This window comes from Dermacentor variabilis, chromosome 3 (assembly GCF_050947875.1).
Source record: "Dermacentor variabilis isolate Ectoservices chromosome 3, ASM5094787v1, whole genome shotgun sequence".
Taxonomy (NCBI): Eukaryota; Metazoa; Arthropoda; class Arachnida; order Ixodida; family Ixodidae; genus Dermacentor; species Dermacentor variabilis.
In genome coordinates this window covers 46,997,257-47,010,264 of record NC_134570.1, presented here as the reverse complement: position 1 = coordinate 47,010,264, position 13,008 = coordinate 46,997,257, and the positions used below count along the sequence as shown (strand labels likewise).

Here is a 13,008-nt window from a genome sequence, read left to right as displayed (position 1 = left end):
TTTTGTTTTTGGTGCATTTATGACCACCTTGTTTCCAATGCACCGTGAAGCAAAATTCGCAATGTCATACGGAAGAGCAGCGCGATCGTCAAAATTATTTTACCGCTTTGAAAAGTTTCACGTCATCAGCATATAACAAATTTGAAGAGTTTTGAAAGACGGCCGAAACTTCGTTAATAAACAGTGAGATAAGGAGGGAGTCCAGGACAGACCCTTGAGGAACTCCCCTTGTAACCGCATAAAGTTCTGACGACTGACAATTTACGCTAACGTAGCAGTACCGGTGGCGTAGGTAGCTTCTTATCAGCGCTGTGACAAAGTGGTGCAGATCAAGTTGCGTCAACTTTTCAAGGGGCATTTTGTGGCATACAACGTCAAACGCCTTACTGATGTCAACATGCATGACATCCACCTGTTCTTTCTTGTACACTGCTTGAGAGGCATGCACCATGAAGCTAACGAGGTCGGTAGTTGTGGAGCGCCCCATTGAGTGCATTATTGAGACATTATTGAGCGCAAAGTCGACTCGAATAATTTATATGCTCTGCACAGGAGAGAAATAGGCCTGTAGTTACTCGCAGCAGTTTTTACCCCTGGCTTAAAGACGGGAACGACACGCGCTGTTTTTCCAAGCCTTTGGGAACGTGTTCGTTTTTAAAGGAGAACTAAAAATACAGTAAGCACTGGAACAAGCAAGGATCCGCGCGTCATAATCGAAGCAAGTGGAATGTCGTCGGGACCGCGCGAAAAATACGGTTTTAAGCGTTTGATGCTATTAAAAACTAGTTCCTCTGAGACGGATCGACTTGGGTCCAGGGAAGGGTGATCGGAAAGCTCACTAACTCCGATAATAATAGAATAATAATTGGCACGCGTCGAAGCGTGGCGCGAGCACTGATATCTTCTCCAGACAAATATCGATGCTCTGGCTGCCTCGCGAGAATACGAAACGACGGCTACAAAAGCGAAGATGTGAGCCAAGTGGACGCGTGCTGGCGCGTCTTGTAGGTTCCAACCGCTATTCCTCGCGAGGCACGGCAAACGCAAGGGCCGCAGGCGTGAGATGTCGTGCGGCGGCAAGCGTACGTGTAGTTTGTTCTTTACTATTAACAGAGTGTGTCGGAAAGATGTAATGGGTACGCCACTCGCATGGAAGGAGAACCAGTACAGAAAAGAAGGCGGAAAAAAAAATGTACGGAACATTGTTCACAATAATATCCTACTATTATGCATACGTTGTCTCTATATAAAGAGTGCAGTCATGATTAACTAAAAAGAAACATGCTTGATATTAAACTTGTTAGGAACGCTACTAGAGCTTAACAATTGTCGGAAGCGCTAATGAAAACTTTGATCGAAATAGAGAATATTACGTTGAGCAGGTAAGGGGGTCTCTTCTTATGACTTCCAACCTTTGTTGCACTTAGCAGTTTGGCTCTGACGCAACAGCGTCACCAATTTTACTTTGTTGATTCCGCTGTATCTTTCCGTTTCCGCGGAAAATGACTTCCCTGCGTGCTACGCGTCACGGAAGTCCACCTCTGATGCCATGACGCCTATCGAAGAACCAAGTTTTCGACGTTCTCCTTACGGAGAATGGTGCTGAGACCGTAGTTGACGCGACGGCCTCAGCAGTTGGCCTCTCTAGGTCTACGGCGTAGCACGTACATGCGATGCCTCAAGTTCGAAGTTACCGTTAAAGTAATATTCTTCACCCGCCGTGGTTGCTCAGTGGCTATGGTGTTGGGCTGCTGAGCACGAGGTCGCGGGATCGAATCCCGGCCACGGCGGCCGCATTTCGATGGGGGCGAAATGCGAGAGAACACCCGTGTGCTTAGATTTAGGTGCACGTTAAAGAACCCCAGGTGGTCAAAATTTCCGGAGTCCTCCACTACGGCGTGCCTCATAATCAGAAACTGGTTTTGGCACGTAAAACCCCAAATATTATTAAAGTAATCTTCGATGGTGGCTGCTTTGTCAACGGTGGCGAGCGTTGTCCTGCCGTTCCCGTCTGCCCGGGAGGAGACGCTCTATGGGCGTCTAGGAGTATGAAAGCACTCGCATCGCGCTTCGCACTTTTTTTTTTCGTAAGAGATGTCGGTGTGCTGTAGGGTATGCCTATGAGCCGACACTATGTGTTGATGTTGTGTGTAGAAATTAATTTTATTTTGATTACGTAGGACAGGAGTTGCGTTTACTCGCGCTATACTTATTTGACAGTCCGCATACAGAATAATTGGAGGTCGCAGGGAGAGGCCTGCTTCCTGACAGTGGACATAAGATAGGTTGATAATGTTGTTTTTGTTGTTGTTGATGATGATAATTATGATGATAATACAGAATTTATATAAGCCCGTCATGGCAGGATTACATGCTGGGAGCTGCATTCAGCGCGCTGATAAGCTTCGTATATATTGACACGTGTACTCATTTATCCTTTCTTCCTATGACTGTGTAACCCGCTAACCCAATGTTGTCGCTCAGCGCAAAACGTGCCTGCATGCTTTGGAACTTACTTGAATTTCAGCGTTGATTCTATCTGTTGGGTATGCTCTCGTCGAACTTTGTATAATCACATTATATGCTCGAGAGAATTGTGTAGTGCTTTCCGGGAGAAACGTAGATGCCAGAGATTACGCTGGAACGTTCGACGAGTCATGTATAAAAAAAGAAAAAAAAACCGACGCGCTTGAAACGCAGAACTACATTTTCGACGATCGCCGACTGCGCTCGCCACTGTCGTTCGGCTTCGAGTGTAATCAGTATTTGTGGGCATAGGCTCAGCCAATCAAAAATTAAAAGGCACTTAGTTATCCTAACGTGAATGAAAGTGAAAGCATCGCCACTACCGTGCGACGGCTATGCTCTTTCAGTCGTCTTGACTTACCTTCACCTTAATTGACGCCAAAGGTCGTGGGTTCGACTCCCACTAAAGGTTTAGGATTCGACTGCCACCAAAAGTCGTGGGTTCGACTCACACCAAAGGTCGTGGGGTCGAGTGCTTCAATAAACTCTCTTCTAGTTAGCTGTGCCTTAATTAACTTCGCCTTAATTACCACCGAAAGTCGTGGGTTTGACTCCCGCCTATGGTCGAGGGTTCGTAGCCTTTTTGCACCCTCCTGTGGTCATGCCAACGCGGGATTTTCGGCCTCGTGAGCCGCACAATGCTTTCGCATTAAAAAGTTTCGGGATTCGCACTTTTCCTACTGAGTTCTTCCCTGTCGGTACAACGTGATATCTTGTGGAGGTGCTTCTTTGTGTAACAGAAAGCCCCTGTATGCCCGAACCGTTAGGACATCGTCAACGTCGCCACGGACGATCGAGATAACCGCAGGCTGCAAACATTACCGTCGGAGCAAGGACTTCTACCGGAGACTTCCAGGACGATCAAGGCCAAGCCAACAGCCGAAACGACAGCCTCCGTGTCTGCAATCGTCGTGCAATAATCCAGGGAGGCACGAAAGCTGGCGGGAGACATTCGATAGGGTCGCGACGTTCAACAACTGGAACTCTCAGGAATAATTGCGTCTTGAGTATTTCTCCTTGCAAGATACCGCCCGTACCTGGGCCGCTACCTTGTACACGTTCGAAAAGCCGACGTTCGATTTTGCCTCACGCGATTGGACTAGATTGGCCTAGGCCGCGATATCGGCGCAGCCTGGTCAATCGCGCGAGGCGAAATCGAACGTCGGCTTTTCGAACGTGTACAAGGTGGCGGCCCTGGTTTCAGAATCGAGAGTGCACACTAGTGACATGGGACCTATTTCGCAACGGCTTCTTGCAGAACTTTACGAGCGGCGTGCCCAAGGAAATGGCGGAAGCTCTGCTAGAAGCCCGAGTGCAGCTCACGAACGAGGACGTCGCCGCTTACACGGAGGAAACGACCCGTCTGTTCTGCCATGCCGACGCGAATATGTCTGGGAATAAGAAAGTTCATTTTCTCATGCGGGTAGTGAGGCAAGAACTCTTCGCCGGATTAATTCTCAGCGGAAACCGCAGCCACCGAGAAGACGCTGGAGAAGCGCAGTAGGCAATACCACCGCCATCTGCTTGTGCCGAAGTACGAGATCCAAGCTCCTGGCCCCGACGACTTGCGCGAGGTAATCCGAACGATTGTGTGTGAGGAGCCGCAGAGGATGTTCCCAAGGCCTCAGCCTCGGGTGGCCTCGATCGCTGACGGGGTGCGAGAAGAAATCCAGCGGTCATTGGGAGTTCCCAAAGTGCAGCCGGAATCACCACATCCCCAGCCTGAAGCGATGACCTACGCCGCAGTCGCTCACCTTCAGGTCCCGTCTACACACCCGTGCGGGACCCGGTCACGTCGCAATTCTATCGTCAACTTCTGCCACCGCCGCCTCCAGCCCTCCGGTCAGTGAGCCCGCGCAACGCCCCAGGAAAGACGGACGTACGGCGCGCTCCGGACCGCCGGCCGCTCTGGCACCACTGCGGAGAGGCTGGCCACGTGTACCGACGGTGCCCATACCGCGAGATGGGACGACAAGGGTTCGCCATCAACTCTCTGCATGGCGTGCGACCACGTAACATCGCCGACTATATCGCCGCAACGCAGTGAAAACCCCGACGTCCCTCCCGTTCGCCTTCCCCAGGACTCTACCTATCACCGCAGCCCCTTCAACCCTACACAGGGCCAGCCCGTAGCCAGTCCGCTATCCGGAAAACTAAAAGCAGCAACCGATGGAGGTGCAGGTGCTGCTCGTCGAAATGCCGAAGATCCGTCACCGACGACGAAGACGCCGATGAGACCTTCTCGGCACTACGACACTACGGCACTACGACACCCGAATGAAGCCTCGAAATCAAGAAAACGCCGCCTAAAGTAAACATGACGGCCTGACGTAACATCACGAGGACAACGCGACGTGGCCGTGACCCGACGTCGCGCCCTATCTGCAACGCGAAACAAAGAAACACCGACCTCGACGTGCTTCTCGACGGTCACGCAGTGGACGCAGAATCCGACTACTCCGTCATGAGTGGATTTTTCGCCGCCCAGTTGAAGAAGGTTACTTAAGACTGCATGGGGCTTGAGACGGCACGGGAAGTTCGGACAGCTGGAGGACACCTGACAACGCCCGCTGGAATATAGTTGATGACCGTAATGACAACGGGACATCTGTGACAATATATCCCCAGATATAATGCATCGGCAGGAAAGAGGCAAAGAACGCTTCGCAAAAAAAAAACGAAGAAAAATAAGAGTAATAATAATGCAATCACTGACATATTTCTTCTTTTACAGCTATTCACCTTTTCTTTGCAACACAGCAATCTACTTCCTTTTCTTTTTGCGTTATACATACACTGGCATCCTTTCAGGAGGAATTATATTTATATTTAAAAAGAAGAATGATCGAAAGCGCAACTTACATTTTGTTGCACAACGATTGAACAATATTTCGTCTGCGTACTCGAAGAATAATCGTAGGAGTGGCGTGTGTAGTGTAAGAGGAGTCATCAGTCATTGTCCATTGCGACTCGGTTCTCTGTAGAGCATAGAAGCGGGATCTTCTGAATAGTTCTTAAATATGTTGAAGAAGAAAGAAACAACATAAAGGAACAAAAATATGCGTGAGTCAGTGAACTGATCGTAGAAAAAGAAAGGCTAAAAAATTAAAGCAGGGAAGTGCACAGGCATATCTGGCGTTTGATTTAGCATGCAATGCTGGCACCACAGAAAAGAAAAAAGAAAACAGGAAAAAGAAGTACAAGAAGTAAATAAATGGTCGGAGATGGAAGACAATGCTAGCACAAGGTTGGGGGGGGGGGGCGCGCAGCGAATGGGAATCTTTACTTTCCTCTGAGCCACGGTCACCACGAGCAAGAGAGAGAAAGAGATCAAAGAAAGAAATGACGAAAGAAGACGAGGAAGGCACCCAACGGTCCACGTATAGTCGCCCTCCCCTCAACGTCCATCCTGTGGAAACGCCAAGACGTTTGATCATATTTTTCCGTAATCTGCCGCCGTTGACAGACCTTAAGAAAAGAGGCGTTCTTCAAAGTACAGTTTCGCCAACTTAGAATAAATTTCCCCATTACGGTCATTTCTTTCTCTAGCCTTCTTTCTTGGACGCTGCCATAGGTTACACTAACTCAGCCGTGCGAAAATTTCCCAGCGAAGCTGTTTACTTGACTATGAATGAGTCGTATTAGAGGGGGGAGGGTGAGATGTATCTGGGCTGGCTAACGTCCGTAAAGGAAACAAAAAAAGATGGCGGCGCTGCGTTGTGTTGAAGGAGGGGGGGGGGTTGTCTGGGTTGGCTAATGTCCGTAAAGTGAACAAAAAAGATAACGAACGATAGCACGGGCGGAGAAAAAAGAAAGGACACGGGATTTCACCGCGCGCCGCGCCTGCGCAGTGGCGAGAGTACACCCGCGCTAGCCACCGTTGCTGGTGGCTGCGTCTGCTGCCGTCTGCCCTCAACACAACGGCGCTGCAGTTGTGGCCGTAAGACACAGGAATGTGTGCAGCGGTAGCCGCCGCAGTGTGCAAGGTCCGGATTGTGCAATGCAGAGGTGGACCGTTGCAAACAGCTGCAACTCCAACAAAACTGGGGAATGTGAGGAGACCGCGCATTGTGCGCACGGCTGAATAACAAGCCGAGTACAAGGAGAGGCGTCGACAGCAGAGACGCGACCGTAACCTACGACAACGGGCCCGTGCGAAAGCGGAGAATGCGGCCAGTGACTTTGCCTCCGAAGAACGTCAGCGAGAGCAGGTGCGAGACTCTAAATCGTCGGCCTCAAGCGCAAGCTGCCAAAGAAGATCGCGCACTGGAGGCCACTCGTAAGCGTCAAGCTACGTCGTTCGAGCCTGCGTCCAAGCGGCCGAAGCATGAATTGTCACCTCCTTGGAGTTTCACCGGGGCGAATTGCAAATTCACGAGCATGTTTCTGGACGCGAAATTTGGCCGTAGTTGCTCGGTCTGCGATCGACTGCTTCGCTGGCTAATCTGCCACCATATAAATGGTTCGGCCCGATTTTTTTTTTTTTTTGAGACGAAAGCCTTTATACCTTCTTTACACGAGTACTCCCGACTGCCATTGATTGGCAATTGATTTCAATCGCAGTTTACCGAGTTTACACGGCGACTCCAACTGTCATCGACATCTTAACGATCGTTGGCCTTAGCGGAGATCGAGGGTCTCAGTTGACAGTGAGACCCTGACCAGAGACAGCGATTTGGGAAGACGGCAGCCTCCATGGATGAAAACGTGCCACCCGCAGCTGCCGATGCTGCGAAGCGTTTTGTGTGGACAAGGTCCATGATTGACCTATAGCGATAAATAGCTGGGAGGACCATTTGCCGCGACTGCGCGCTCATAAGCATAATGCGCGCGTTTATGACACCATGACGGAGCTTTTCAATAATAGCAGGGAAGAAGTTTGGGCGTGTTGGTGGGATACATGCAAACTGTTACATATATAAAAACATACAAGCTATACATACGATACATACAAACGATACATACAAGCTGATACAAACTGTGTTAGCACGCCGTCTGTTCTTTTATCAAAGAAAGAGCTGGAATTTTTGGGCGTAATAGTCACATGACTGCTTTTCCTCCTTCCCTTCAGTGTGTCTGTTGCAGTGGCGTCCCAGTGAATATATATATATATGCTCACCAGCTGCAGTAAATCAATTGTTGATAGTTAGCGCTCGTCCCGTGTTCCTGCTTCGCCCTTGTGCCATTCTTGCGCTATGCATCCCAGTTTGCGTGCTTTTCAACGAGGCGACCCGGCGGGACCTCTACGTTACGTCAAAGCAGACACACCGCAAGATAGAAAATTTGGGGCAGCAGTACAGGTAAGACGATAATTCCCACCTGCACGGATGTTTGTCGCGCTAGACTTTGGTGTGTGCTGTATACGCTTTGGCACAACAGTACTCGTACAGCTTGCGATATGTTGAGTACACGCCGTAGTCGTCACACTGTCGCGTTATCGGTGCAGCGTATTTAGAATGCCCATTGCAGAGAATACAACAGTCGTTCTACAAGATTCGCGCAGTCTACCTTTAGCTGGCCGGGCTCATCAGCTTGTGCCGTGAATACAACAGTACCACAGTGCGACTACAGGTACACACTTAAATTTTGCAGTTCAAGTTCCGATAGACCACTGCTTAGACAAGATGCACAAAGAATAACTATACACACATTGCGCCGTTATTCTCATTCTTCTCTATGTGTCTCGTCTAAGCGCTGGTCATCCAAAATTTAAACTGTTCCTGCAGCCCAAGCAGCCCAAGTTTCTACCCTACTAATTTTGCAACGCCGCGCACACAAATATCACATGAATCAAACTTTGCGATGAACTTTTCAGGAAGCTATGCTATTGAGAAACGCTGTGGACACTCAACCATATATCATTTGCTGACCGTTGTTACGTAGAACACGTGAAGGGTCTATTCGTATGTACTCTGCTTGAAAGCTTCAGTTTTAGATGGTAAGTGCAGGAAAAGACAGCACTAATAGTAATCAAATGTTAAAAAAATTGCTCGCGAGCAGTATGTACAGACCACGTTTTTCGTAGCTTCCAACTCGTCAATTGTTACGCAGGCTATCGCAAAAAAAAAAAAAAGAACGCTGTGCGAGAGCTCTTGAATTCAGAGCTGTGTCTCGCACATCACGCGTGTGCTTTCTTGTTTCGTTCTTCTTTTACTTGTTTCAAAGCAATTGCTTTGAAAGTCTCTTAGTACATAATCGCTATTCCTTTCATCCCTTCTATTATTTTTTTTCTCTCAACACACTGCGGTTACTATTAAAGAAAGTAAACGCATTTTCAATGCCACCGGAGTCTTGGCCAATCCCCCACCGTGGGTACGCATGTAATCACCAAAGGAAAAGTCTGAAGTAGTGAGAGCCGTGGAAGCAATCAGCACTTCGTCAGTTTTCACGATCGCGCTATCGCAGCCTGCAAGCCTAACCACACCCGCCGAAGCAAACTGCAGGAGACAAGGCGGACGGCTCGCAAGACGTTCACAATGCGGTCAAAGCGCACAAAGCGCACAAAGCGCGGAATCGATTTGGAGGAACCAAACTTTAGCGCGCGCCGCGCATTCGCGAGCGGAAGACGAAGAGCACATAACACGGACACGCCGGCGCCAAACTTTTATTTAAACCACGCGGCGGCGATCGAAACGCATTTCCAGCGAGCCGTCATTTAGAGGACGCGGCAGGCACTCGCCCCGTCCATGCTTCGAAAGTTGGACACGATATATTACGAGAGAGCGAAGCGTCAGCAGAAAATTCGTCATCATTAGATGACAGCGCTATGGGAGGAAGCGGGGGTATTGTTTAACTTAGCGGGAATAAAGAACCCCAGGTGGTCGAAATTTCCGGAGTCCCCCACTACGGCGTGCCTCATAATCAGAAAGTGGTTTTGGCACGTAAAACCCCATTTTTTTTTTTTATCGGGGAAGGCGCGTCGTCGTAATCCACGATGGCATCTCTCCTTATCTGTCCATCTCTCGTATACGCCTTTTGCGTGCTCCCGACTTTCCCAGTGTGTCAAGAAGAATCGAAGTCTGCCAAGACAGGCTAAAAGGGCCACAAAGAGGGAAACATTTCATCTTAGTTTGTACTGATAAAGCTTTCTTTCAAAGCTCTAATCTCGTCGATATCGCGTTAACAGGTTGATTAGTAGAAGAGAAAATGAAGGCACGCCGACGACGTACGATCGGAACCAGAGGCGGTCGCAGAGGCTGCACACTGTGTCAAATTCGTTTTCGACAATGTGCTTCTGAAAGTACGAGTCTGCGTCCCACAAGTCCCGTTCCTCCATTCGGCGCCGCATGATCTTGGTTGCCTGTTCAGTGGACGTTAATCGCATCGTGTGCCGCTGTTTTTCGGCAAAGTATCGTTTCTCTTGTCGCTCGCGCTCCATGGTTGCGCGCATGTCGTCGTCCCGTAGATTCGCCTCCTGCCTCGCCACTTCGGTACACATCGGATGCCTGTGTAGTCTCTGCAGGGCTTTGGCAACCTTACGCTCCCCTCCCGCTAAATGCAACCGAGAGCCCGCTGTCGTATCAGCAAGCATAGAGGCCCACGCGCAAAATAGCGCAGCTAGCGCAGCCTAGCCACGTGCTCTCCTTGCTCCACGGCCATGCCGCCAAGTGGAGAAAGGAGAGGAGGTGCCAAGCGAGCAGTGGGAGAGGGGGCTCTCCAGCAGCGACCCGAAAGTCCAGCATGGACTAGTAAGGCACGCTCACCGAGTAGCCACCCTCAGTGGTGCCCTGGAATAGGGGCGTCGACCCTGCGCAGATGGAGAAGAAGACCGTGAAGACGGCCGACCACATCGGCCACCGCTAATTTCTAATCAATTAGAGCAAATAAAGTTTTTCCTCCTCCTCCTCCAAGCCAGTAGCTGGGTGCGAGCGGGCGCGTGGGACAGTGCGCTCATGCGCGTGGGGTAACGACGGGCCGAACCAGCCAATAGCGGCCAGCGAGCGGGCGCATCGGCGACAAACTCTGTGACTTTGGGCGGCCTCGCGTGTGACCTCGGTCCCGACTAGGCAGAACAGTGATTCGCATTAAAGAAATTCACCGACGATTAACATACTCACTAATGCGAAATTTGGGCGCACCTATAGATATGTTTTCATTTTGCGATATATTGGCTGGCGTGCACAATTTGTCATGCGGCACGTTTCAAATGGAGCGAAATGTGGCGCGACCGCCTCGCTAATCGGGGGTTACCGAGATGCGGCGCGTGGGGCACGCGTGGCCGCGATTCACAGCCAGCCGCGTCAGACAGACCTCCGCTCACGCAGAGCTTTGTTTCCATACAGACAACGCGCGCTACTGTGGCACCAGCGCGTAGCCATCGACGCCGCAAAGCACGCCGCGCGCGGCCACTACGCTTTTCTTCTCGCGCTTTCGTCATATCCGCCTCCTCCATTTTCCACCTCATGGTGCCGCTGCGCCCTCTTCCTCCGATTTCCTCCTCGCGCTCTCTTCGATATCGCCGTCTTGCATCTGCCGCTGCGCTCCGCGTCCGCTTTCATCCTTCTCTGTGTTCGTTCGCTCGGTTTCGAGCGCGACGCCGTCGCCGACGTAGGAACGGGCGCCCAAGAGTTGCGCCGCTATCTTGTAACACGTTCGAAAAGCCGGCGTTCGATTTCGCCTCGCGCGATTGTCCAGGCTGCGCCGATATCGCGGCCTAGGCCAATCTAGTCCAATCGCGTGAGGCGAAATCGAACGTCGGCTTTTCGAACGTGTTACAAAATAGCGGCCCTGCGCTCTAAAAAAAAAAAGATATCGGTAGTCCACCAGCTTCGTGACAAGATGCGATGAACGCTTCTTCCGTCGAAGATGGGAGGTGGCGGGTTCAAACACCTTGTGGTGTATATTGTGAACCGACTATCGGTGAAACCGTGAATATGTGCAGCTATACGTCGCGTCTCTGCGTGGAGCGCATAATTAGCCGCACGGAAAACTAGCCCAGGACGTGATTGATTGATTGATATCGGTAGTCCGTACACGCGAATACCGCTCCGACCGCAGTAACAAAACGTCCAAAACCAGCGACTGCGCAGCATGACCAGCCGTTACGGCAGTGACCATATTGCTCACCGCATAATGATGAAGTTATTAGTTTTAATTTCCACAGCGCCATCTCTCGATCGTATAATTTAGTTCACGATGGCACAGCTATACATACTTCCGTACCACGGCGGTACAGTTGCAGTTTTCTTTTTCTGGGTCTTGTACGAGATGTGTGGCCTGGCGTTCACAAAAAGATTTTTTTTTCAAAGAAAAGACTATACGAACACTGAGTTGCAATGACGGCGCAATTCCACCAGGACGATAACATATACAAAGTACGAAGTATCTTATACAAGTCACATACCGGCTCGTCGGACGTCGCGCGACGATGACAGGAGACTATCTCTCTTTGTGAGACGCTTCCGCGTCGGAGCGCTGAGCTCCTCGCGCATTTTGGCTGCTCGAGGATATATATATATATATATATATATATATATATATATATATATATATATATATATATATATATATATATATATATATATATATATATATATATATATATATAAAGTGTACACAATGACTATGTGCAATGATGTGACAAGGACACTCTACATAATTTTGAAGTGGTGGTATGAGATGTGTATATACAAAAATGATCATGTATACGAGAGCACACACACACAGAAATCACGGGCACCTAGATTCTTTAAACGTTAAATGAATACCTCTGATGGCCTGGCTACAAGAACCAGGCTGGTTGAAAATTAAGCGGTCGGTTATCAGCAACCGACAGAAAGCGGCATGACCACTGTCGGAGGAACTCTTTTCCCCAAGGAAGAACAACTCTTCTGACGGAAACGACAGTAGCTCAGAGTAGAGCCTCCCCAGAACTGAAAACAGAGCGCGGCAACGATGCCCCTAGCAACTGCCTCGCACCGGTTACGCCACAGGCAAAAGGCCCTCGCAGCAATTCGATGTCGCGCAATGCGGCCACGTGAGCAGCGACCAGATGTAATAAAACGGTTAGCTCCAAGGCCATGGAAAAACAGTATGCACGGCCCTCCAAATACTCTGGCAACGACGCATCGCAGCAGCACATGCTTATTGGCATCTTGAAGGGGGCAAGTGAGACACAGTAAAGGTGGGACTACGTCCAACCGCTCCAGCCTGTCACGAGTTGGAAACACTTGCCACCCTAGAGAGAGAGAGAGAGAGAGAGAGAGAGAGAGAGAGAGAGAGAGAGAGAGAGAGAGAGAGAAATGAGGAAGGAAAGGCAGGAAGGTTAACCAGACTGAGTCCAGTCTGCTACCCTACACGTGGGGAGGGGAATGGGGAGTGAAAGAGAGAGAGAGAGATAACTTAGGTCTTGGGAGCCTGGCCTCACAGTTCATTAGCGCAGAAAGCAGTTCGAGCGCTTTTTCACTACCTGAAGGCAACAGACTTGAGTGCCCGACTATAGACATCCTTGCCACCCTAGACTCCACGTGAAGCCGCGTAGGT

The 13,008-nt window shown here is 49.9% G+C and overlaps 1 protein-coding gene across 1 annotated transcript in view; it reads right to left on the bottom strand.

The window, feature by feature from the left end:
* LOC142574502 (carbonic anhydrase 1-like) overlaps positions 1-9,904 on the bottom strand; it is a 61,196-nt gene extending 51,292 nt beyond the window's left edge. Inside the window, exons 1-2 of the mRNA XM_075683565.1 lie at positions 9,696-9,904; positions 4,281-4,293 (exon numbers count right to left, since the gene is read on the bottom strand). Coding sequence (XP_075539680.1) covers positions 4,281-4,293; positions 9,696-9,904 — 222 coding nt within the window. The remainder of the gene's footprint in view (positions 1-4,280; positions 4,294-9,695) is intronic.
* Positions 9,905-13,008: the final 3,104 nt, after the last annotated feature.